A 23,387-nucleotide genomic window follows, 5' to 3' on the forward strand; every position below is an offset into this window, starting at 1 on the left:
TGATGAATTCGCCAAAATGTAAAACAATTAAAAAACTGATCATCCTTTTTTACCAACGTAGAAAACAGCTTTAAAAACATCATGGGGCGCCTGGGTAGCTCAGTGGGTTAAGCCTCTGCCATCGGCTCAGGTCATGTTCCCAGGGTCCTGGGATCCAGCCCTGCATCAGGCTCCCTGTTCGGCAGGAAACCTGCCTCTCCCTTTCCCGCTCCCCCTGCTTGTGTTCCCTCTCTCGCTGTGGCGAGGAAGGCCTTCTTTGATCAGCTTCTCTGGATTTCCTCACCTCCCGATAATTTAAACACTGTCTTTCCTTGTCACTGCCACACACACACACACACACACACACCTCCCGATAATTTAAACACTGTCTTTCCTTGTCACTGCCACACACACACACACACACACACACACACACACACAGCCTTCCATGGCTCCTCTAAAGTTATTTAATAAGCTCGAACACCTTTCGGTCTACCTAGAGATAGACTTTTCTAATACTTATCACCAGGATGTATAAAGTATGTTCTCATCAGGTAAAATTCCTCATTTCCTTCAGGTTCACTGTATCTATTCCCAATGTTATACCCTTGTTCCTTTTTATCTATGTCAATCCCAATCTTTGATATCCTTCCAGACCTACATCGAGTTTCTCCTCCTCCAGGAGGTCATTTTAATTACGCTAGCCTTCTTCACTCACTCACCCAACCACTAAGTGTTCACGGAGGGCCCACTCTGGGCCAGGCACTGTGGATTCAGAAGCAACCCAAATGGACACAGTTCTTGCCCTATAGACATGATAGGCTTTTCCCTCTAAACTTGAGCAGAACTCTGCCATTTTCAGGTACACTGACCATCTCTCTCTGATTAGATGGAGCACTTTAAGGGTAGAAGTCATGATGCTACTTTTTCTGAGTGCCTAGGACTATGGCGGGAGCATGGTGGTCTCATAAGACAGTCTTACTGACAGAACCAAAGACTTGAACAGGTATGCAGGGAATGTGAAAGAGCTGATGGTGACACAGCTACTCTGGCCAAGTTGTCGGGGGCAACAGAGAGAAGACCAGGAGGCAGGAAGCCTCACCAAACAGCAACTGAGAAGTGAGAAGAGCAGTGACCCTGAAGCAGTGGGGGAGACCCTGAGGGCTCAAAGCAGGAAGTCCTCACATGGGGGGAGTTCCAGAAGGACTAAATCCCCCAAGCCCTCTCTGCTGTAGAGGAAGGGGCGGGCGACTGTGACGTGGTTATACTTGAACATGCACTGGAGGTCATGTATCATGGAAAGCAACACTGGTTGGTTTTTTAAAAATTATTAACACATAACGTATTATTTGTTTTAGGGGTACAGGTCTGTGAATCATCAGTCTTACACAATTTACAGCACTCACTGTAGCACATACTCTCCCCAATGTCCATAACCCAACCACCCCACCCTCCTCCAGCAACCCTCAGTTTGTTTCCTGAGATTAAGAGTCTCTTATGGTTTGTCTCCCTCCTGATCTTATCTTGTTTGTTCATTTGTTTTTTTAAAGATTTTAGTTTTTTATTTGACAGAGAGAGAGAGCAGGAGTACAAGCAGGGGAAACAGCAGGCAGAGGGAGAGGGAGAAGCAGACCCCTGCTGAGCAGTGAGCCCTATCCCAGGACCCCAGGATCATGACCTGACCTGAAGGCAGTTGCTTAACCAACTGAGCCACCCAGGTGCCCTGAAAGCAACGTTTTTTTTTTTTTTTTTTTAAAAGACCCTCCCCTCTGTTCATCGCCAGAGCTTGGTATTAGGTCACACTCCAAACAGATAGTATTATGGCCTAATGATGGATCTACAGGTGAATGGTTGGCTAGAATGCACAAAATAAATATAACTACAGAGCACATAGAAGGGGCCGAAGCGGGGTGCCTGGCTGGCACAGTCAGTTGAGTGTCCTGACTCTTGATTTTGGCTCAGGTCCTAATCTCAGGGACACGAGACTGAGCCCTGTGCTGGGCTCTGTGCTCACTGTGGGTTCTGCTTAAGACTCTTTCTCCCTCTGCCACTGCCCTGCCACCTGCACTCTCTCTTTAAAATAAATAAATAGGGGCACATGGGTGGCTCAGTGGGTTAAAGCCTCTGCCTTCACTCAGGTCATGATCCCAGGGTCCTGGGATCGAGCTCCACATCAGCTCTCTGCTCGGCAGGGAACCTGCTTCCTCCTCTCTCTCTCTCTGCCTGCCTCTCTGCCTACTTGTGATCTCTGTCAAATAAATAAATAAAATCTTTTAAAAAAAATCTTAAAAACAAAAAACCACACAAATAGTTTTTTAAAAAGGAGGGGCTGGACGTATAGAAGGGATCCTATATATTCAAGAGGGCCACAAGTGACAAGAGGAAGTACTTCCTTCTCACCAAAGGCTGCTTCTGTTTTCCATAACCCAAGGCATTGAGAAGATCAAAGGAGTCCCACGTGGGTTAGACCAGAGACAGGCACAGAGACTTTGCTATTGGCATGCCATCTGAGTATGTGTGTGCACACGCCTATGTATCTCCTTTGTGTAGAAATGTTTATGGAAAGAAAAACAAATGTAGTATGTCTATACTCCATTGCTTCGTTCTTTATTCTGCCATCATACCAATATATACCCTATGGCCTTCTTCACACCACTTCCTTAAGTATCCTAACCAAATTAATAATAACTGAAACCTAAATTACAGTAAGAACCAAACTTGAGGCCATCAGCACATTCAAATGGTAATTCAGTATTAGTCAAGGATAGCCTTTAAAATAAAAGAAAAGAATTTTCTGATGTGGACAAGTTTAGATGGCTTAGTATCAGACAAATTAGATAAAGATGATCAACGCACACCAGAGTGGGCAGTTTCTAACTCAGTATAACTGAGTCACCACATTGGGACCCTCTGTTCGTCAGAGCACCCTCCAGCTCCCAGAAGGCCTGGTTGTATGCTCCCATCTTGGAACTGGTTTAAGAATGTGCAAAGACAGAAGCAGTTACCAGAGAGTCATCTTTCGTCAGTGCACGCAGGAAAACTCCCGTGACCCTGAAAAGCTATGAACTGTGGGACCATGGCCCCTCTTCCTAAAAACTCAGAGCATTAAAGACACACCAGTGAAAAGGAAGAAATGGCAAACATCATTTTCTGACTGAAGAGATGGGAAAACTGAGTCACTGGCTGGTGAGGGGGGTGGGGATGGTTAATTATTCCCCATCCTACCAGAAATGGACTAGCGCCATTTTACTGTTGGACTCTAGTCTGTCCCGCTCAATCCATACGGTTAAATCTTGATTTGTGATTGCAGTCCTCTCAAGTACCTTTGACACTGTTTCTCCTCTTAGACTCCCTTTTTCTCCTCTACTTGGGCTAAATGATTATTTCCAAATGCATGTGGCCTTTCCCTCATCATGAATCATTTGTCCTCAAGCGTCCAAGCCCCATGGCGAGCTCCCTCTGCCACCATCTGTAACACCCACCTCAATGAACTAGCACCGTTGTCCCATCACTCTGATTTGTACCATGATACAAGTGTCACTCTCACACTGCGGACCTCGCACCTTGCTTCCTCGATATATCATGCTGCCGTGAGCACTGACCACCTCCTTGCATTAGTCAAGCTCTATCCTTTCCCTCACTGCTAGCTCCTCTTTAACCCCACCAGAACGGATACACTCATAAAATGAGGAGAAAGAAGATTCTCGCCCGCCCCCCCCCAACCATGTATCTGTGTAAGTATCTGTCAGTGATCTATAGATCATACTTTAGGCCCAAAACAATCAGAGGAACACTGGCTAGGAAAAAACTTAACTGCAAACAAAGCCTTACAAATGACTAATGAAAATTGTATTGGTCAGGTGACATATGTTGTTTGTTATACTGTATTTGAGTATAAGCCTTTATAACTAGGAAACATTCGGGAATAAGTCTTTAGAAGATCTAGCCCTCTGCTCTTTTCATTACTAAATTGGCTACTATTAGTCTTATACCTATGAGTTCTATTCCTTAGTAATTAAAACTATAAAAGACCCTCACATTCTGTATATTTATTTTTCATCTCTATTTTATTTTTTTTTTCATTTTTTTTTTCATCTCTATTTTAAAAAAGATTTTATTTATTTATTTGACAGAGAGAGAGAGAGGGAAGGAAGGAGGGGAGAGTGCACAAGCAGGGGGAGCGGCCGGCAGAGGGAGAAGAAGCAGACTCCCCACTGAGCAGGGAGCCTGATGTGGGGCTCGAACCCAGGGATTACGGCCTAAGCCGAAGGCAGATGCCAACCGACTAAGCCACCCAGATGCCCCTATTTTTCATGTCTATTTTAACAAAATATTATAATTTCCATATAAGAAGCAATGCAGCATAGTGGTTAAGTGTGCAGACCAGTCAAATCTCAATTCTGTTCACTGTCTGGAAAAACCACTTAACCTCTCTGTGCCTTACTTTCCAAATCTGGAAAATGGGAAGAAAACCTTGAGGGCTTGTTTTGCAGAATGTAATGTGTTAATTTTATAAAAGTTTTAGAGCCATGCTGGGCATGCTGGCCCCTTGTGAGACCTTGTCATAAGTAGAGTATGGATCCTCTTATGTTCTCAATAGGGGGGCAGGCAGACACCGCTCCATTTTTTGCATGTAAGAATTAAGGCTTGGGAAGCTAGCCACGCGCTTCACCTGTGAGTAGGTGTTCTGCTGATGTGGGCACTGGAGCTTGTCACAATGAGCCCACTTCTTCCTCTGGGCTTCCGATTCACAACAGAAACCCATACAGATGGTTCTTTCAGACATCATGCAACAGCAAAGTGCTAGTAAGATAAGAACCTTCCTGTTCAAAACTGTTTGGCTTCCAGAAGACAGGAACAGACCTTCAACTTAATTTCAGGGCACCCCCATGCCAGTCAAGTAACAAAGGGATCTTCTCTTTCATCCTGGCAGAAAGTGTGTGGTGCTCACTTGTCATTAACAACCCTTGGGCAAGGAAAACATCAAGCCACAAAGAAGGCTTTTTCCCTCTGCCGGATTCTGTTAATGATGAACCTGATATGAATATATGGAAATAACCAGGGACTACTGAAACACAAGGAATTTACATGGCACACCTTCCTGTGATGGAAGTTTTTAGTTTCACAGATATTACTGAATTTAAAACTACAGTGTTTTTATGACCACAAAGACCAATAGAACAGCAACATACGGAAGGGCCACAGGCTAACCCAGATCATGCTCTGCAAGACAGTGGTGAAACACAAAAGCAGAGAACCACTTTATGGGGCAAAACATTGTCCTCCAAGCCACTTAAGGTGTTTCTGATTGCCTGCATGGGTAAGTGTGAGCTGGGCGTTTCCAAGGGCAGGTCAAGGGTGAAACACCGTTTGCATTAATTATTTAATTGCAGCAAAGTACATATGCTTTGGCATTGCTCAATCAGCACCAAATGGAGTCACGTTTTCATTCCCGCGGGGTTAAAGTACTCAGTGACATGAACTATGGCCATAGCAACTACCTACAGCGCTCTTCTCCCCTCTCGAAGGAGTCTACTCCCCGGGGACAGAATGCACCTTCTCACAATAAGAACAAGCTAACAAGATAAATCTGTGAAGTGCTTGAGATGATTTTCTTTTCCATTACTGGAGGAAAGGGATAGTATGGAGTTCCGTGTGCACTTAAGCAAAGGCAAGTCAATGATATAAAAACCAACTGTTATAATATTTCTGAAAATCATTTATCAATGGAAATGACCTGTAAAATTAATATGCCTCCCACCTACAATCATTATCACTATTTTGTTCACCTCTGATTCTCTGTTTCTCTGTGAGAGAAGGCAGATTCTTCTAGTAAAGCACCGCAAATGCGCGCAGATCCCTGAGCTAATCTCCACCCCACTACTTTGCGGCAGGGGGGCCTTGGCAGGTCTTTCAACCTCTCTGAACGTCAGTCTCTTCTTTGGAAGGAATAGATACCATCTGTCCTTGCTCACTGAGAAAGTGGTAAGGAAGTAAGTTGGATGGCAGATGAAGTGTTATGAAGCTCATGCTAGAACTGGACACTTAACAGCTGGGGAAAAGCATCCACAAGAATCTTTGGGAATAGCAATGGCACTGGGCTTGTAAAAACAGAGGTGGTCTGACTTTACTCCACGACCTGAGCCTTCCCTTGTGCCATCTTCATATACGATCTGAGTGTCCAAGGCGGGTGAGGGAAACTGACAATGTAGAGTTTCCAGAAGCTGTGGTGTCACATTAGTGTCTGGAAGTTACATTACTGGATGCAAATATGCATGTGTGTGTGCACACAGGCATTTGCGGGTATGGGTGTGTGCAGGTGTTGTGGGGGGCGGCATACATGCAGGTACGTGGGCTTGTGTATGTGTAGATGCATATGCACGGGCATGAGGCGTCTGTGTGAGCATGTGTGTTCATTTGATGGGATCAGGTAGAGAGACCCAGGTAAAAAGATTACAAGTCCTTTCTGGCCACAGAAAACCCGAGTTTCATGAAAAGCAACCCAAGGACAAAAAAAGAAAGCCAATGAATATTCACTTTCTCTTAGGTCCACTACTCAGTTTCCAGGACTGAGTCAACAGCCTGAGTAACTAAGCCATTATGTGACTGTCCCTGGGTGAAAACATTCTGGTCGACCTTTCCCTTTTGAGAATCTCATTGGTTTCTCGTCACTTCCTTCTGCTGGGCTCTTGCCTGTAATAAGTTACCCTTCTCCCCCAATTTGTCCCTTAGACACCATACCAGTTTTTCATGTTTTGCAAATTCTATCCCTTGTGAACCCTGGTGACTGAAGGCTCTATCAATGCTAGCAGAATCAGGCTGCTGTTTACTAAAAACTTTCTCCTGGAATTGGTTCACAAGTGGACTCAGTCTTGCATTATTACTCACTGGTTCTTCAGCATGTGCCTGAGACCAACATGGATTTGCACAGAGAACCTCTGTCTATCTGTCTGTGCTTCATTTAGCCTCTACCCGAGGGGCTGTTTAGAGGTTAAAGACAGGCTAGGAAGGATCCCAGATGAACTGTGCCACTGGCTGAGGTGCACTGTCTTTTCTACTCCCTGCCAGTCTGTGTCAAATCTGTGCTGACCGTGTTATCAAAGGGCTTCCACCCAGGGTCCCTACTGGGTAATGAAACTCATCTGATGGTGCAGTATTTGCAGTGGCAACATCTTCAGGCTGGGGGTGAACTAAATGGTTTTCCGCCTCTGAAAGATCAACTGCTTGGTCCATCCATCTTTCAAGTTAAAGTACCTTCAAATGACCCCCTACAGAACTCCTGGCTCCACTAGGGGACACGTCCATCCCATGGCTCTAGGTTCACAAGAAGGTGGGTCTGTGTCTAGTTAGTAGCAGAGACTTAGTGACGCCCCAGAGGTTTGCTGGAAAATATAGCCTCAGAGTCATCGCTACTCAGCACCTTTCAAATCTTCAGCCATGGACAATAGTCTCAGAGGACTTCCCAGGGGGTGTGTGGCCATCTGTTCCTCTAGATATTCTAAATTGCTCCTTGGACCATCCTTTTTTTTTTTTTTAAAGATTTTATTTACTTATTTGACAGACAGATCACAAGTAGGCAGAGAGGAAGGCAGAGAAAGAGGGGGAAGCAGGCTCCCTGCTGAGCAGAGAGCCCGATGCGGGACTCGATCCCAGCACCCTGAGATCATGACTCAGCTGAAGGTAGAGGCTTTAACCCACTGAGCCACTCAGGTGCCCCTGGACCATCCTTACAGTGAATCATACTGGTTCTCAGCAGGACTGTTTTCTCTGACCAAGTGATATAACTGGCCTAGAATGAGGGACATGACATGAAACTGCTCTATGCAAACTGTCACTGTTTGCATACAACTGAAGTCACATTATATAATGTCCCCTCTAGAAGGATTCATGAGATAAAACTCTTTGGTCTCAGTTCCAAGAATAGTTCTGCCTCTCTTGGGCAACTGGACTATTTTTACTGGGGCTGGGGGAACTACGTTGGATGTAGCTGGTCATGTTTCACATTTTGCATTGTCAGAAAGCAAGTTCAGAATCAAATCTATAGCCTATTTCTTTTACTTAAATAGAACTTGCAGATACACATTTTGCCGATTAACTTCCCCCTTTAGCTCTATCCATACCTTTTGTCTTTGTCTTTCTTTACTAACTTTTTGTTTGTTTTATTTTGTTTTTAAAGATTTTTTCAAAGATTTTATTTATTTATTTGACAGAGACAGAGATCACAAGTAGGCAGGGAGGCAGGCAGAGAGAGAGGAGAAGCAGGCCCCCCACTGAGCAGAGAGCCCGATGTGGGACTCGATCCCAGAACCCTGAGATCATGACCTGAGCCGAAGGCAGAGGTTTAACCCACTGAGCCACCCAGGCACCCTTTTTTTTAAAGATTTTATTTATTTATTTAACAGAATGAGAGAGAGAGAGAGAGCACAAGCAGGGGGAGTGGCAGGCAGAAGGAGAGGGAGAAGCAGGCTCCCTGCAGAGCAGGAGAAGCCTGTTATGAGGCTCGATCCCAGGACTCCGGGATCCTGACCTGAGCCAAAGGCAGCGGCTTAACCCACCGAGCCACCCAGGAGCCCCTCTTTACTAACTTTTTTTTTTTAATTTTTTATATAATTTTTTTGAAATTTATTTTATTTGACAGAGAGAGATCACAAGTAGGCAGAGAGGCAGGCAGAGAGAGAGAGAGAAGGAAGCAGGATCCCCGCCCAGCAGAGAGCCTGATGCGGGACTCAATTCCAGGACCTTGAGATCATGACCTGAGCCGAAGGCAGAAACTTAACCCACCAAACCACCCAGGCGCCCCACCTCTTTGCTAACTTTTAATTGATTTTATTTTCCTGTTTTGAATAAATTTTGTTAGGCCATTTTTGAAGGCTTCTGAACCGAAATATAATACATCAGGAAAATGAGAAGCCACAAGGAAGCGGTAATAGTAGATTAAACATAACATGTGGAAATGTCTCTGAATCCTAATCTAAGGGGTCTTATTAATACACCAGATAACGGGCAGGAATAACTGTTAGATCTATAACCAGTGAGCTTAACCTTAAAGCCTAAAGAATAAGAACACATAGACATGATAAACAATGAGAAAAATTAAGAAATCAAGTTACAAAAGAGAACATAACCCAAACCCCACTGCCAGCCTCTCAACCCGGCAACCTCTTCTGGAAGGCAGTCACCAAAGACCCTGATGCTTCCTGTACCTTCTACCTGATGACAAATTTCACTGCTGTTAAAAAGCACAGTACTCTAAATCACCTACCGTGTTTGTGAATAAATGCGAGTCCTTGTAATATCTGGTACATGATATTCCTTATGGCAGATTCAGGAAACAACTTATTTCTGGATGGAACAGAGGAGGAAAAAAGTTATAAATCTAGATTTACATATGAAAACAAATACTCTATGTTCCTGTTCTTTTGGTTATACAGTAGGAATTTAAGAAAACATTTGCTTATACACAAATGTGACCAGATCCTTTGATAACAAAGACCAAAGAAAAACAACCATTTGTCCATACAAGACAGCTACCTTGTCAACACTGCTGTATTGGTATATTGGCAATTGGTATATTCAGTTATGTTACTAAGAAGAAAAGATTAAACATTTTATGGGAGCCACCCCTCCAAACCCTCTGATCTACCATATAAAAATCTTCTCTCTCTGTAATATGAAACTTGAAAAATTTGTAATGGGGAAAATCTGAGGTCTTCCAGATGAAGTCCTTACAAAATGTAGTGGATAGTCGGGGATAGTGCCATATTCCCCTCCAAGTCAGGCAAAACATGCCGCTTTTCTGCTGTTGGTGACCATGAAGACTATTTATTGACTGAGTTCATTCAGAGAGAAGCTGTGAATGGCACTCATTTGCCACTGAGAAAACATCCCCGAGAAGTTCCACGTGGCTCACTTTAGTTCAAAAGTTCAAAATGACCATAGCAGGCAAGTTTGTTATTAGTTTCCTCTTCCCAGCACGTAAGCCCCTGCACCCTGTACAGCAAGAAGAGAAGTTCAAGAAACCAAGTTCTCCATGGAGGCCTCAGAATAAACGAGGCCATTACACCCTGACCTCTAGTTGCTCTGTCCATACATCCTCATGGGAATGGAGAGCTGCAGAGTTTCTGTTCAATCCCTGAGCTTCTCTGGGTGAATAACCCATTGAAGCATGAAAACGGCTGCACTGAAAGTCGCTTCTATGAAGCCATCCCGAGGCCTCCTGAGCAGGAATGTGGGCTGGGCCCCTCGTCTACTGGGCAGCTTTCAACAGGGAAGCCTAAGCAGTGTTAAGTAGGATAGACAAAAGCAGAAAGAAAACACATGTACTTTGTGGTCTTTATTTCTAAGATCGTGAAGACCAAACTGTACCTTTCCTTAATGAGCTGGTAAAGATTTTCCTTCATGTACTCGAAGATAAAATAAAGATGATCATTTTCCCTGATAACTTCTTTTAATTTTACTACATTGGCATGGTTGAGCTTCTTTAAAGACTGAAAGGAGAAACAGAAAAAAATGAGAGAAAATCTGCTGTTGGAAAAGAAAAGCAGTGGCAGGTATACTTCGGGAGAAACATCTAACTCTAGAACCACAGAAATGCCACAATTCCCATTTCATTGACAATACATGGTATTTCTCCGAAGTCAATAACGACTTCATGTAGCAAAGCCATTGTGATTAGCTGACTAGCCAGTAAGTACTTGACCATGACGGGTATTTCTGGCCACCTGCTGCACCAGGCAATGGGCTTGGGCTATTTTAGGCGCACTCCCTCCAGATGATGGAATTCTTGCCATGAAAACGGCCAGAAGGGAACCAATAGGAGGCTTTGATCGTTTTAGTATTAGAGAAGGCAGCTGCTCTGGGCCGAGATGACCAGCCAACAGTCTGCAGACGCTTTGAACAGGAAATTGTTCTCATAGACAGAAGCTGATAGCCCGAGACTCTCAACTTCGTTGGACTCATGTGTGTCCATGAGGCACACAGCAGTCCTTACGATGAGTGTTTTATTATTTTTTTTAATATTTTATTTAATTCAAGTTAGTTAACACATGATGTAGTACTGGCTTTCAGAAGAGGTATTTAGTCATTCATCACTCACATGCAACACCCAGCGCTCTTCCCAACAAGTGCCCTCCTTCATGCCCATCCCCCATCTACCCATCCCCCACCAATGTGAGTTTTAAAGGAGGAAGAGGAGAAATCTCAGGGCACATGGGTGGCTCAGTCATCCAGCGTCTGCCTTTGGCTCAGGTCATGTTCCCAGGGTCCTGGGATAGAGCCCCACATCGGGCTCCCCACTCAGTGGGAAGCCTGCTTCTCCTTCTCCTGCTTCCCCTGCTTGTGTTCTCTCTTACTCTCTCTCTCTCTGTGTCAAAGAAAGAAATAAAATCTTAAAAAAAAAAAAAAAGGAGAAATCTCATTGCAAAGCCCTTCCTTCCCCCTGCCCCCCACAAGGTGAGAAGGGAGAAAGAGCTCTGCTTTCAAGAATAGCAAAGGCAAAAAAAGGTCAGGCAGGTGATGAGAAACGAGGGTGGCTCAGAAAATGGGGCGTGCCCTGATTCTTTATCCTTGTGCACGTGCAGTTCTCCTGTTCCTGACACATCCACCTGTCAACTTTTTTCTGTTTGCATCATTAGTTCTCTTGATGGTGAGCAAGGACACTTTTTTATTCGTGAGCAGTGATCCTGTTCATGTACCACAGCCAGAGAAACTGCAGCTTTGCTCACCAGATGGTCAGAATTTGATTAACAGTCTCCTGCAAGGGAGCCTCCAAGGGCCACGGGCCAGTGGGATGCGCCCTTTAATTCCAAAAGCCTTCTCCTCACAAAGAAGTGACTCCGATGATAATACATTGTAAAACTCTCCTGATCTTTGAATTTCCTTCAAAAGAACACTTCTTTTATAAAATACACATGGTGGCTGAAGACAAAAAGGTGAACATGAATATCCAAATCTAGAAGAACACCCAGTAATAATGCACCCAAGGAATGAGAGCTTGGGAGTGCTGTAAACACATCGAGTTACTTCAAGCCACCAGGTAGAGAGAGGAAATATGGCCAGTGAATGAGAACAAAATCAAAGTCTTCTGGAGCCTCTTTCCTGAAAGACAAACTCCTGCCAAGGAACCTCTCAGGCAGGAAATCCTCAACCGAAGACCGGATCCTTCTAGAATGACCCAATCAGGCCAACTACTTGTTTTAGTTAGACTGGTTTCCAGGTTCTCCATGAGTAACAAACACAAACATTGCTTAACTCATAAGTATTCAACCCTGCAGCCACCTTTTCGATTCATTTAAAATGCATCCCAACCACAGTTGACACATGTCCAGTGGGTGAGCCACAGAATAAACTGGGAAAATTCAGTCAGAGGAAAAGGAAGTAGGTTTTTTAAAGCTTTTCAAGAGGAGGATTCTCAGTAAGGAGCAGAGTACCTTAAATGCTTGGGCTGATGTATGTTTTGAGCATGAATTACTGGTTCAGGGCTCATAGTTGTTTCTGTGTGAGCCCCATGGACAAGTAAAGTCTTTATTGGTTTAATATAAAAGGGATGAATTTTGTGTGGGAGATTTCGTGTGACTCATTATAGAGAGAAGGCATCTTATTTAGGCACAGGGAAGGTTTACAAGGAGAGGAAGAGGCAGGACAATTAGAGCTGAGAAGCACAAATAGCAGATTAAACCCAGGTCAGCAGTCCAAGCGGAGACTGTGGATCCCCATTTGGGTGAAGGTTCTTAACAATCAAATAAAACTACAACGAACTACTCCTCAAGAGTGCCCTGGGGCATGAGGGACAGTCCTTGCCTATAAGGGGCAAAGAGCCTAATTAAGAAGAGAGGGCATGAATGCAAAATCTACAGAACAGAATGAAGGAGATTTTATTAGGGTCAAGAGAATGAGAAAGACAAGTTAGAGACAACTTAAAGACAAGAAACAGAGACAACTTGGAAATGTTTCAAGAAGGAGCGATCAGCAAACTGAATGGTCAATGAGTGTATTATTCTCAATGTAACTTGAAGGAAGAGTAGCATCTTGATGAAGTCAGTGGGAGGGAAAGGGTATGTCGGGAGAGAAGCCCTTCTTAGGTATGGGTGTGGGAGTAGAATGGCGTGGTCTATGCCTGAGGGATGAGAACCACCCCAGTTTGGTTCTGAAGGAAGCCCATCCAGAAGACTCCAACAGGGGAAGTGGGCAGGGAAGACATTGGTTGGATGCCAGATGTGTATATATATATATATATATATATATATATATATATATGCCTTGAAGCCTGACAAACATGGGTCTGAAACCAAGCTTTGTGGCCTTAGAGTTGTTGTTACCTCAAAGCACATGACTTAGTCTCTGGGTTGCAGCTGTTCTCAGCTGCAAACCCAAGGTACTAACAGTTTCCTCATGAGGTAATTGTGAGAATGAAATAAGACAGTGCATGTGCTGCCTGGCTCACTGTAGCATCTCAGGAAACAGTAGGTAGTGTGTGAGCAGCTGAATGTCGCTGAGATCGTTCTGGGGACAGCACATGGGGTGGAGGAGGTGTGGAGGAAGTGAGGTCACAGAGGCCACCTGCAGTGAGCTGCAGTTTCTGGGTGAATGGGTAAATGATCATTAGCAGAAGAGGGAGAAAATAGGAGCACTGGGGGAGGCAGACATTCTAGAAAATTCAGGTACTGATATCCACTGAAGCAGTTGGATATGTGGGCCTGAAGCAGATGTCAGCAAACTCTTCTTAAAAGGACAGAATATAAATATTTTAGGCTATCTAGGTCCCTGCCACAAATACTCAACTTTGCTATCAAAGCATGAAATCCGCCATAGACAATATGTATGTAAGTGGACAAGTGTTCCAACAGAACTACATTTAAACAGGACGTGGCCATTCATCAGCTTCTGGTCCAATGTTTACAAAGAATAAAAGATCTGACGAGACCCTGAAGTGAGGGAAGTAAATGAAATTACTCGGGGGGAGACTTGGAGCAAAGGAGAACACCGCTAAGGACGGAATGTGAGACATCATTGCTCTTTAAAGGGTGAACTACAGAGCACTTGGTAAAGGCAAGAAAGACGTAGGACAGGGGCTCCTGGGTGGCTCAGTTGTTTAAGCAACTGCCTTCGGCTCAGGTCATGATTCCTGGAGTCCCAAGATCGAGTCCCACATCCGGCTCTCTGCTCAGCGGGGAGTCTGCTTCTCCCGCTGACCTCTCTCCTCTCTCGCGCTCTCTCTCTCTAATAAATAAATAAATAAATAAATAAAATCTTTAAAAAAAAAAAAAAAGGTAGGACAGTGGGGCAAAAAGCACAGTCACACAGCCCTGGGAGAAGACAGCACTCAACAGTGCAGGCAAGAAAATGCCTAAGAAAATGAACTGGAGGGGCTCCTGGGTGGCTCAGTCAGGTAAACGTCTGTCTTTGGCTCAGGTCATTATCCTGGGGTCCTGGGATTAAGCTCCACACCAGGCTCGCTGCTCAGTTGACCAGGGAGGATGGAAGGTACACATATTTATTTAGAGACTGAAGAGAAGGAGCCAGTGGAAAGGAAGAGCTTAAAGAAATGGGAAAGTTCACAAGAGCCAAAAGGTAGGAGCAGCCCATCAACGAGTGAGTGGATCAACAAAACATGGCATATACCTACAACCAACTAGGATTTTGCCTTAAAAAGGAAGGAAATTCTGATCCAGGCTATGACATGAACCTTGAAGCCATGACGTCAAGTGCAAAAAGCGAGGCACAAAAAAAGAAATACTGTATGATTTCCCCTTACCTGAAGTGCCTGGAGCAGTCAGTTTCATAGAGACAGACATTAAAAGGGTGTTTGCCAAGGACTAGGGGCAGAGGGGTCACGGGAGTTGTTAACAAGTTCAGAGTTTCAGGTGTGCAAAGTGAAGAGCGTTCTGGAGGTGGATGGAGGTGAGGCCCATACAATACAAATGTCGTAAATACCACTGAATGGTGCACTTACAAATTCGTAATATGGTAAATTTCACGTATCTATATTTCACGACATTTGGAAAGGGAAAGAATATTAGTGGGAAATGTGTGAGATCAGAATAAATCTGTGATTTAGTTAACAGTAATATACCAAAATTTTAAAAAGTAGATTTCTTAGTATTTTAGCAAGCTTCTCCTTTGAGCTATTTGTTCTATAATGTTGTTATTTGCCCCCTTTTGTTGGCATCAGTGGAACAATGCAAACAGAATGACTAACACTATCAACCATAAATCTAAGCAGGTATAAAGCTATTTTAATCAACCATACATAAATTATTCCCTGGTGTATTAATAAATACCTTAACCTCCCGAAGGTTCATGCATTCCTCCCAGGAATAAAACTTTCTTTTCATTCTAAAAGAGAACAAAAAAAAACAAATAATGTGCTTATTCTCAGTAACAGGCTCAACTTTCTTGTTTAAAAATGGTTTCATTCAGGGATGGGGGAGGGGTGGATAAACAAAAAACCCCAAAACCTAAAAAACCCCAAAACCTCAAACCCAAAACAAAACAAAAATGTTTTCATTCTGAATCTAATGAATAGTGCTTAAAGCTGGTTTCAATTTCCACCAAATATTATACTATCCAAAACATTCACTTTAAAATCTGGCAGTGCAATCAAACCTACATCACAAAATTTCCCAAAGGTGGTAGAGGGCAGGGCAGGGCAAGACCTCTCCAGCTGTCTTGCTCCATCACAAACTGGCTAACCTTGTCCTGGAGGCTAATCCCTCAGGCTTCTTTGATCTAGACTAGAGCTTTCTAACAGAACTTTCCATACTGATGGTAGATATTTGGTTCTGTGCTGTCTAGTATGGTAGCCACGAGACTACACAAATCTGGGTAGAGGGTACTTGGAATATGGCTAGCATAACATAGGAACTCAACTTTTAATAAAATTCACATTTAAATGCCCTATGGTTACTTGCTACCCTGTTGGACAACACAGTTCTAGACCCTCTGGTACAGGGACTGGCAAACTATGGCCAACTGTACCCCACCATCTCTTTAAATAGTTGGGGAAAACACATCAAAAGAAGATTAAGAATTCATGATGTGTGAAAATTTTATGAAATTCACATTTCAGTTTCCAAAAAGTATTTTATTGGAATACAACCACACTCATTCATGTACACGTGGCCTATGGCTGCTTTTACACGAATGCAGAACTGTGTTGGGGCCAAGACCATGTGGCCTGCCAAGCCTGAAATATTTACTGTGTGGCCCTGTACAGAGGTTGTTTGCCAACCCCAGCCAATAGCCTGAGGGGAGAGAAAGAGAACCCTACAGGCTAACTGGAAACTCAAGTTTCAAGGTTCCACCTCTCAGCGCCCTGCAATCACATGGTCTCATTGGACTCTTCCAGCAGCCCCAGGGAAACAGATGGGACAAGGAAGGAAATGAAGAAACAGAGAAGTTGTGTGATTTTCCTGAAGGTCTTCCTGCGGATAATGGGAGGCTAACTTGAATCTTTCCACCTCACTCTCACACTCTGTCCCCACTGTCACATGGTCTGCTGCTGGAGTTCACACCCCAAATATTCTTCAGCCTCTCCTGCATGGCAGGGGCTTTGTCATGCACTAGGGACACAATGGTGAGAGGGGCATCCCTCGTGGGCCTGACATAGTGGCAAGGAGGCTGGGCAATTACTCATCACTGTCTGTGCTGAGTGCCAGGAAGGAAAGGCACAGGACACCGTGAGAGCAGATCCCAAAGTAACCAAATTTAGTCTGGGCTATCAGGAAGCACTTCTGAAAAGAGATGATGTTTTAATTAAGACCTGAAGGATCAGTAGAATTTCGCCCCTGGAGGCAGAAGGCAGGGAATATCAATGTGAAGGCTAGGGGTGGGAAGGTCTTTGACTAAAAAAAAAAAAAAAAGGTTATCGATGAGTTCAAGAAGCTGAAAGGCCAGAGTGACCAGAATGACGTCAGCAGGGGGTTAGTGACAGGAGGTCAGACTAAAGAAAACAGGAGCAGCCAAGTGATGCAGCATGTTGTAGGTCACTTTAAAAATTGGGGGCTTGATTCCTAAAATTGATAGGAAGATATTTGCAAAATGCTGTGGTTGGGGTTCCTCTGAAAGCAGAGCGTGAGGCAAGGACTGGGGTACAGGTGGTTTATTTGTGAGGTGATTCCAGGAAGACAGAGCAAGGAGCAGGGAAAATGGAAACAGAGACACGGGAAACCCGTTAAAGTGTATGTTACTGAGCTGATACCCATGTGTGCAATTGGGACTTAGTCCTGCTGGGGGCCTTCTATTGGTCGGTATGAAGGGTGCCCTGGCTGAGATCTCCCATATGCTTTTGGGGGTAAGGGTCCTGGTAGTGGGCATAGAACTGTACACCGCAACACACCGAAATCAGGCAAGGCGAGGTGATGAGATGGGGCAGCAGAGACACAGTGTTTGGTGCAAAGGATTTTAGATAATTAGATTCATGTGTTTAAAGTAATCCCTTCAGACTGGAATGGAGAGGGACAGAACGGAACTCAGGAACCCTAAAGAGGAGATTATTCCAGTGGTAGAACTGGTAAATGATAATGGGTTGACTGGGAGGTTGGCAGGGTGAACACAGAGCAGTAGGTGGGTCAGATAAATATACAGTGGTTGGAATCTACGGGTCTAGGTGGCCAATGCTGGGCATCCAGAGGGAGGTCAAGAGGATGTGCAGGTTTTGAAGGAATGGTAGTATCATTTTCAGTATAGGGAACACTGAAGGAAAAACAGGTTTGGGGCAAGAGAGGGAAAATGTTGGATAAAAGCTCAGTTCGGGATATAATGAGTTCAAAGTATCTGCAGGGCATCCAGACGGAGATGTTGAGAAAGTGACTGGATATAGATGGGTATAGTGGGCAGGCCCTAAAATGGTCCCTGAAGACTCCCACCTCCTGGTGCCTGGGATAATGCCTCCCCTTCAATGACCTGTTTCTAACCAGTGGAGTACAACCACCTGAGACGAGGTCACTTCTGGGATTAGTTAACAAAAGCAAAAAGATGGGACTTCCACCTTGGTAGAAGCCTCTCTCACGGCCTTCATGGCCCCATCTTGAAGCAAGATGCCAAGTTGTGAGCTGTTCTTTGGAGAGGCCCACATGGCAAAGGATGGAGGACAGCCTCTAGCCAACAGCCAGCAGGAACCGGAGGCCCTCAATGTAACCACGAGGGAGATATGGAATGCTGCTGCTCGCAATCACGTGAGTAAGCCTAGAAGTGGATCCTTTCCCAGTACAGCCTTCAGCCAAGACCCCGGCACTGGCTGACACCTTGACTGCAGCCTCATGAGAGACCCTAAAGAACTCACCTAAACTCTGAGATCATAAATGTGTATAGTTTTAAACGATGAATTCTTAGTTTTAAACATAGCAACAGATAACTATTACATACTGCCAAGGGCAAGTGAACAGGGAAGAGGAAGACAGCAGCCCCCCAGACTACCACCATGTGTACCATGTGTAAATGACCCAAATTAAGTCACTTAACTTCTCCGAGTTTCAATCTCCTCTCCAGTGAAATGTTTCTAAACCTGCTCGTTATTATGTCACACTAGGCTAACACTTTGTTTTCTTTTCTTTTCTTTAGGATAAGACCCTTTGAAAAAGTACTAGTGCTGTATGCAAATCTAAAGTAGGGATGTGTTTAAGACCTCTGCCATGAACATTCCAGAGCTGAAAGTTACCCAGCCTACAGAAATCAATGTCTAAGACTTTCCTCCAGGGGCGCCCGGGTGGCTCACTTGGTTGGGCAGCTGCCTTGGGCTCAGGTCATGATCCTGGAGTCCTGGGACTGAGTCCCTCATCAGGCTCCCGCTCCACGGGGAGTCTGCTTCTCCCTCTGACCTTCTCCGCTCTCCTGCCTTCTCTCACTCTCTCTCAAATGGATAAATAAAATCTTAAAAAAAAAAAAACCAAAAAACTTTCCTCCGTGAGCCCTACCCTCCCACCCCCTTTAGAAATTTTTCAGTAGTGAGAAATGCAGAGGGTAGAGTTAAAATGATGTTGACAATGTGGAGTTGAAGATGAACTGATGCGAGTGGAGAATAAAACTTACTTTTTAATGGCAATCAGTTCCCCAGACTCAATGCTTCGTCCCAGTAGGACGGAACCGTAGGTTCCATCCCCAAGTTGCTTGATCGTTGTGTATCTATTCATGGTGTGCCCGCTCAGGCCGGACACTCATCTCAGGGCCGAGGCGGTGCAGTCCTGCAGAGGCGGCAGGCCTCCCCGGAGTGTAACCAGATTTTTCGGTGGCAGCACCAGCACAAGGTATTCAATAGAACGTGACTGTCTCCCAAATACATATTTTCAAAGATCAGTCTTCTGCCTGTAGAGACAAATGTGAGACAACGGTAAATGCTAATGTGCATTTTAAGTTTGTGTATTTTTATTGTTTAAATAGGGGCTCAGCAAATGACAACCCCTCCCTCCCACCCATCACCCACTGTTGTAAATAAAGTTTTATTGGAACATGGCTATGGCCACTCATTTGCACATTGTCTATAGATGCTTTCTCACACAAGAGCAGGATTCAGCAGTTGTGACAAGGACTATATGGCTTACAAAACCTAAAATATTTATGATCTGGACATCTATGGAAAAAGTTTGCCAACCTCTGGCCTAAATAAGGCTCTTTTTAATTTTTATAAGATGGGAGATACCACTCTTGGAAAGTGAATTTATCACTGACTCAGAAATGAATCAGTTGCAATTCAATGCTTTTCTGCTGACCAGCCACTGTGGGCAAACACGGCATGAAAACTACGGTCGAGAAAAATTGCCGAGCTACAAAATCTGTACTAAATATACCGTGTTCTGCGTAATTCTGCTACGATTTACAATCTAACAAAGCCAAGAAATGTTAAAATTAAAGTTCTCCCGATACAGAATTTACATGTGCTCCACGGACTATTTGTGGCTAGGCATCAACAGTATTATTTTTACTACGAGACATACAGAAGCTAAACAGGAACAACGAATTTCTTAAGGCCTGTATGTAGGGTGTGCCCTTTAAAAAGTCATTCAGTGGGACACCTGGGTGGCTCAGTTGGTTAAGCGGCTGCCTTCATCTCAGGTCATGATCCCAGCGTCCTGGGATCGAGTCCCACATCGGGCTCCTTGCTCAGCAGGGAGCCTGCTTCTCTCTCTGTCTCTTCCTGCCACTCTGTCTGCATGTGCTCGCTCTCTCTCTCTCTAACAAATAAATAAATAAAATCTTAAAAAAAAAAGCCATTCAGTTATGTTTTCTTCAATAACAAATTACGGTTTTGCAATTTATAAAATTGAGTCATTCAATCTGCCTATAATAAAGAAAATGTAGTAATAAGTTAAGCAATTGCAATGCTTTTACGTAAACATTAATAAATTATAAATGCGAAAATAAAGGTTTTTTATGGCTTTGTTTTGTTTTTTAATGTAAGCTCTACGCGCAACATGAAGCTTGAACTCATGACCCTGACATCAAGAGTTGTCACATGCTCTACCAACTGAGCCAGCCAGGCACCCTGAGGAAAATAAGGCTGTCAAACTAATTATCTGAAAAATCAAAAGATCAGAAAATACTCATTAGAAGTATGTGAACTTCTGCATCTAAATCCAGTCCACACAGCTTCTCCTTCCAGAAGAATTCCAATCAATAAATGCAGAAGGAAAGAGGGAAATAAAAAATTCACTGTTAGGGGACGCCTGGGTGACTCGGTTGGACGACTGCCTTCAGCTCAGGTCATGATCCCGGAGTCCTGGGATCGGGTCCCCGCATCGGGCTCCCAGCTCCATGCAGAGTCTGCTTCTCCCTCTGACCTTCTCCTTGCTCATGCTCTCTCTCACTGTCTCTCTCTCAAATAAATAAATAAAATCTTAAAAAAAAAAATTCACTGTTAGGCAAATACCACAGTAAGATTTGTTGCAGACAACAGTCCTGATGGATGCAAATATGAATGGATGAAAGGTTGAGGAGAAACAGGATATTTACATAGTTTTGAAGTATCTCTAAGATACTTATTAACTTCAAAGGGAAAGATGGTAACTCCATGGGGAAAAATCCAGCAGAAACTTTCTTACCCAAAGCAATCAAATCAGCAGTATCACCATTAATAAAACTTACAACCTTATGAACCTTGGATATGATGTTATGAAAAGGGCACCTCCCTTCCATGGTATTCTTATAAAAAATGCAGAACCTCATTCTATTCACAAGAAAACTTCAGACTAACCCCAAATGAGGGACATTCTACAAATGACCTATAGTCTTCAATAGTGTCAAGATCATAAAAGGCAAGGACAGGCTGAGGAACTGTGACAGATTGGAGGTAATTAAAGAGATGTGACCAGCTAAGTGGTCACAGCTAATGTGGGATCCTGAATAGGACCCTGGAACAGAAAAAAGACATTAGTGGAAAAGTTGGTGAAATCTAAATCAGGTCTGTAGCTTAGTTAATAGCAATGTGCTAATACTAATTTTTTGATTTTGATCATTGTTCTTTTTTTTTTTTTTTGACAGACAGAGATCACAGGTAGGCAGAGAAGCAGGCAGAGAACAGAGAGAAGGGGAAGCAGACTCCCTGCTGAGCAGAGAGCCTGATGTGGGGCTCGATCCCAGGACCCTGGGATCATGACCTGAGCCGAAGGCAGAGGCTTTAACCCACTGAGCCACCCAGGCGCCCCTGATCATTGTTCTTTTGTTATAGAACTTGTTGATATTAGGGGAAGCTGGGTGAAGGATTTCTAGGAATTTTCTGTATGGTTTTTTGTAACTCTTCTGGAAGTCCAAAATTAGTTCGGAATTTAAAAATAAATCCGGGAGGGGCGCCTGGGTGGCTCAGTCGTTAAGCTTCTGCTTTCAGCTCTGGTCATGATCCCAGGGTCCTGGGATGGAGCCACACATCAGGCTCCCTGCTCAGTGGGAAGCCTGCTTCTCCCTCTCCCACTCCCCCTGTTCGTGTTCCTTCTCTTGCTATGTCTCTGTCAAATAAATAAATAAAATCTTAAAAAAAAAAACACCCATAAAATAAAAATAAATAAATCAACAAATCCAGGAGATTTATTTATTATGAGACCTAGCTGCATATGACTCTTGATCTCAGAGTTGTTTAAGTTTGAGCCCTACATTGGGGGTAGAGAGTACATTAAAAGTTTTTTTTAAATAAAATCTTAAAAACATAAATCCAGTCATATTCCACTAAATGGAAGAAGCTATTTGCAAATGATGTATCTGATAAGGGTTTAATATCCAAAATATATAAAGAACTTAAACAACTCAGTACCAAACAAACTAAAAATGGGCAGAGGACCTGAACAAACATGTTTCCAAAGAAGACATCCAGATGACCAACAGACACATGAAAAGATGCTCAACATCACTCATCATCAGGGACAAACCAAGCAAAATCACCACCAAGATAACACCTCACACCTTTCAGAATGGCTAACATTATAAACACATGAAACAACAAGGGTTGGCGAAGATGTGGAGAAAAAGGAACACTCATGCACTGTTGGTGGGAAAGCAAACTGGCACAGCCAAAGCGAAAACACCATGGAGGTGCCTCAAAAAATTAAAAATAGAATTTCTCTGATCCAGTAACTGCACTACTGGGTATTTACCCAAAGAAAACAATAACTTGATTTCAAAAACATATATGCACCTCTATATTTACTGCAGCACTATTTAGAATAGCCAATATATGGAAGTAGTCCAGGTGTCCACTGACAGATGGATAAAGATGTGCTATATACACACAATGGAATATTACTCAGCCATCAGAAAGAATGAAATCTTGTCATTTCTGACAAGGATGGACCCAGAGAGTATAATTCTAAGTGAAAGAAGTGAGTGTGAGAAAGACAAATACCATATAATTTTACTCATACGTGGAATTTAAGAAACAAACCAAAACAAAAAGAGACCAAAAAACAGACTCTTAAATATAAAGAACTGTGATTGTCAGAGGGGAGATGGGTGGGGGATGGGTGAAAAAAAAATCCAGTCTGTTCTTGCAAAGGTTGTGTGGGTCTTTGGGAAGCTTTAAATGTAAAGCTTGTATCTGATTTCATCACACTCTATAACTGGAGACCTTTCAGAGAACAAACTCTCCCACCCCAAACTTATTCCCCTCCCCCAGAGCCATTTTGAAGCCCCTGATCAAAGGGGCATGTTCCTTCCCCTTGAAGCCTGACAAGCTCAAACTCCCTGCGACTTCCTACAGCAGCTCTTTACAGTGACGTCTTCTACTGCTGATTAATAAATACTTATAAAGCCCCTCCTGTGTGAGAGAACCTATATTCCAGCCTGGGGATACAAGGAACATAAAGTATTGTTCCTTTTTCAAAGCTCTTAGAGTCTCACGGCAGGGGGATAAGGGTACACAGTGTGTGGGCCGGATAGGTACTCATGAATATGCACTAAGATATTTCACGTATGCTTACATTTCGGGTTCA

The 23,387-nt window shown here is 43.7% G+C and overlaps 1 protein-coding gene across 3 annotated transcripts in view; it reads right to left on the minus strand.

The window, feature by feature from the left end:
- CILK1 (ciliogenesis associated kinase 1) overlaps positions 1 to 23,387 on the minus strand; it is a 59,214-nt gene that overhangs the window by 17,371 nt on the left and 18,456 nt on the right. For 2 of the 3 annotated variants that reach the window (XM_032340261.1, XM_032340260.1), the window contains 4 exons: positions 19,006 to 19,278; positions 15,258 to 15,312; positions 10,345 to 10,466; positions 9,242 to 9,321 (listed from right to left, as the gene is read on the minus strand). In XM_032340261.1, coding sequence (XP_032196152.1) covers positions 9,242 to 9,321; positions 10,345 to 10,466; positions 15,258 to 15,312; positions 19,006 to 19,106 — 358 coding nt within the window. In that variant the 5' untranslated portion in view covers positions 19,107 to 19,278. Of the gene's footprint in view, positions 1 to 9,241; positions 9,322 to 10,344; positions 10,467 to 15,257; positions 15,313 to 19,005; positions 19,279 to 23,387 lie in introns of those variants that run through there. The other variant, XM_032340262.1, reaches the window with a different exon arrangement.

The sequence above is a fragment of the Mustela erminea genome, chromosome 4, assembly GCF_009829155.1.
Source record: "Mustela erminea isolate mMusErm1 chromosome 4, mMusErm1.Pri, whole genome shotgun sequence".
NCBI classification, from domain to species: domain Eukaryota; kingdom Metazoa; phylum Chordata; class Mammalia; order Carnivora; family Mustelidae; genus Mustela; species Mustela erminea.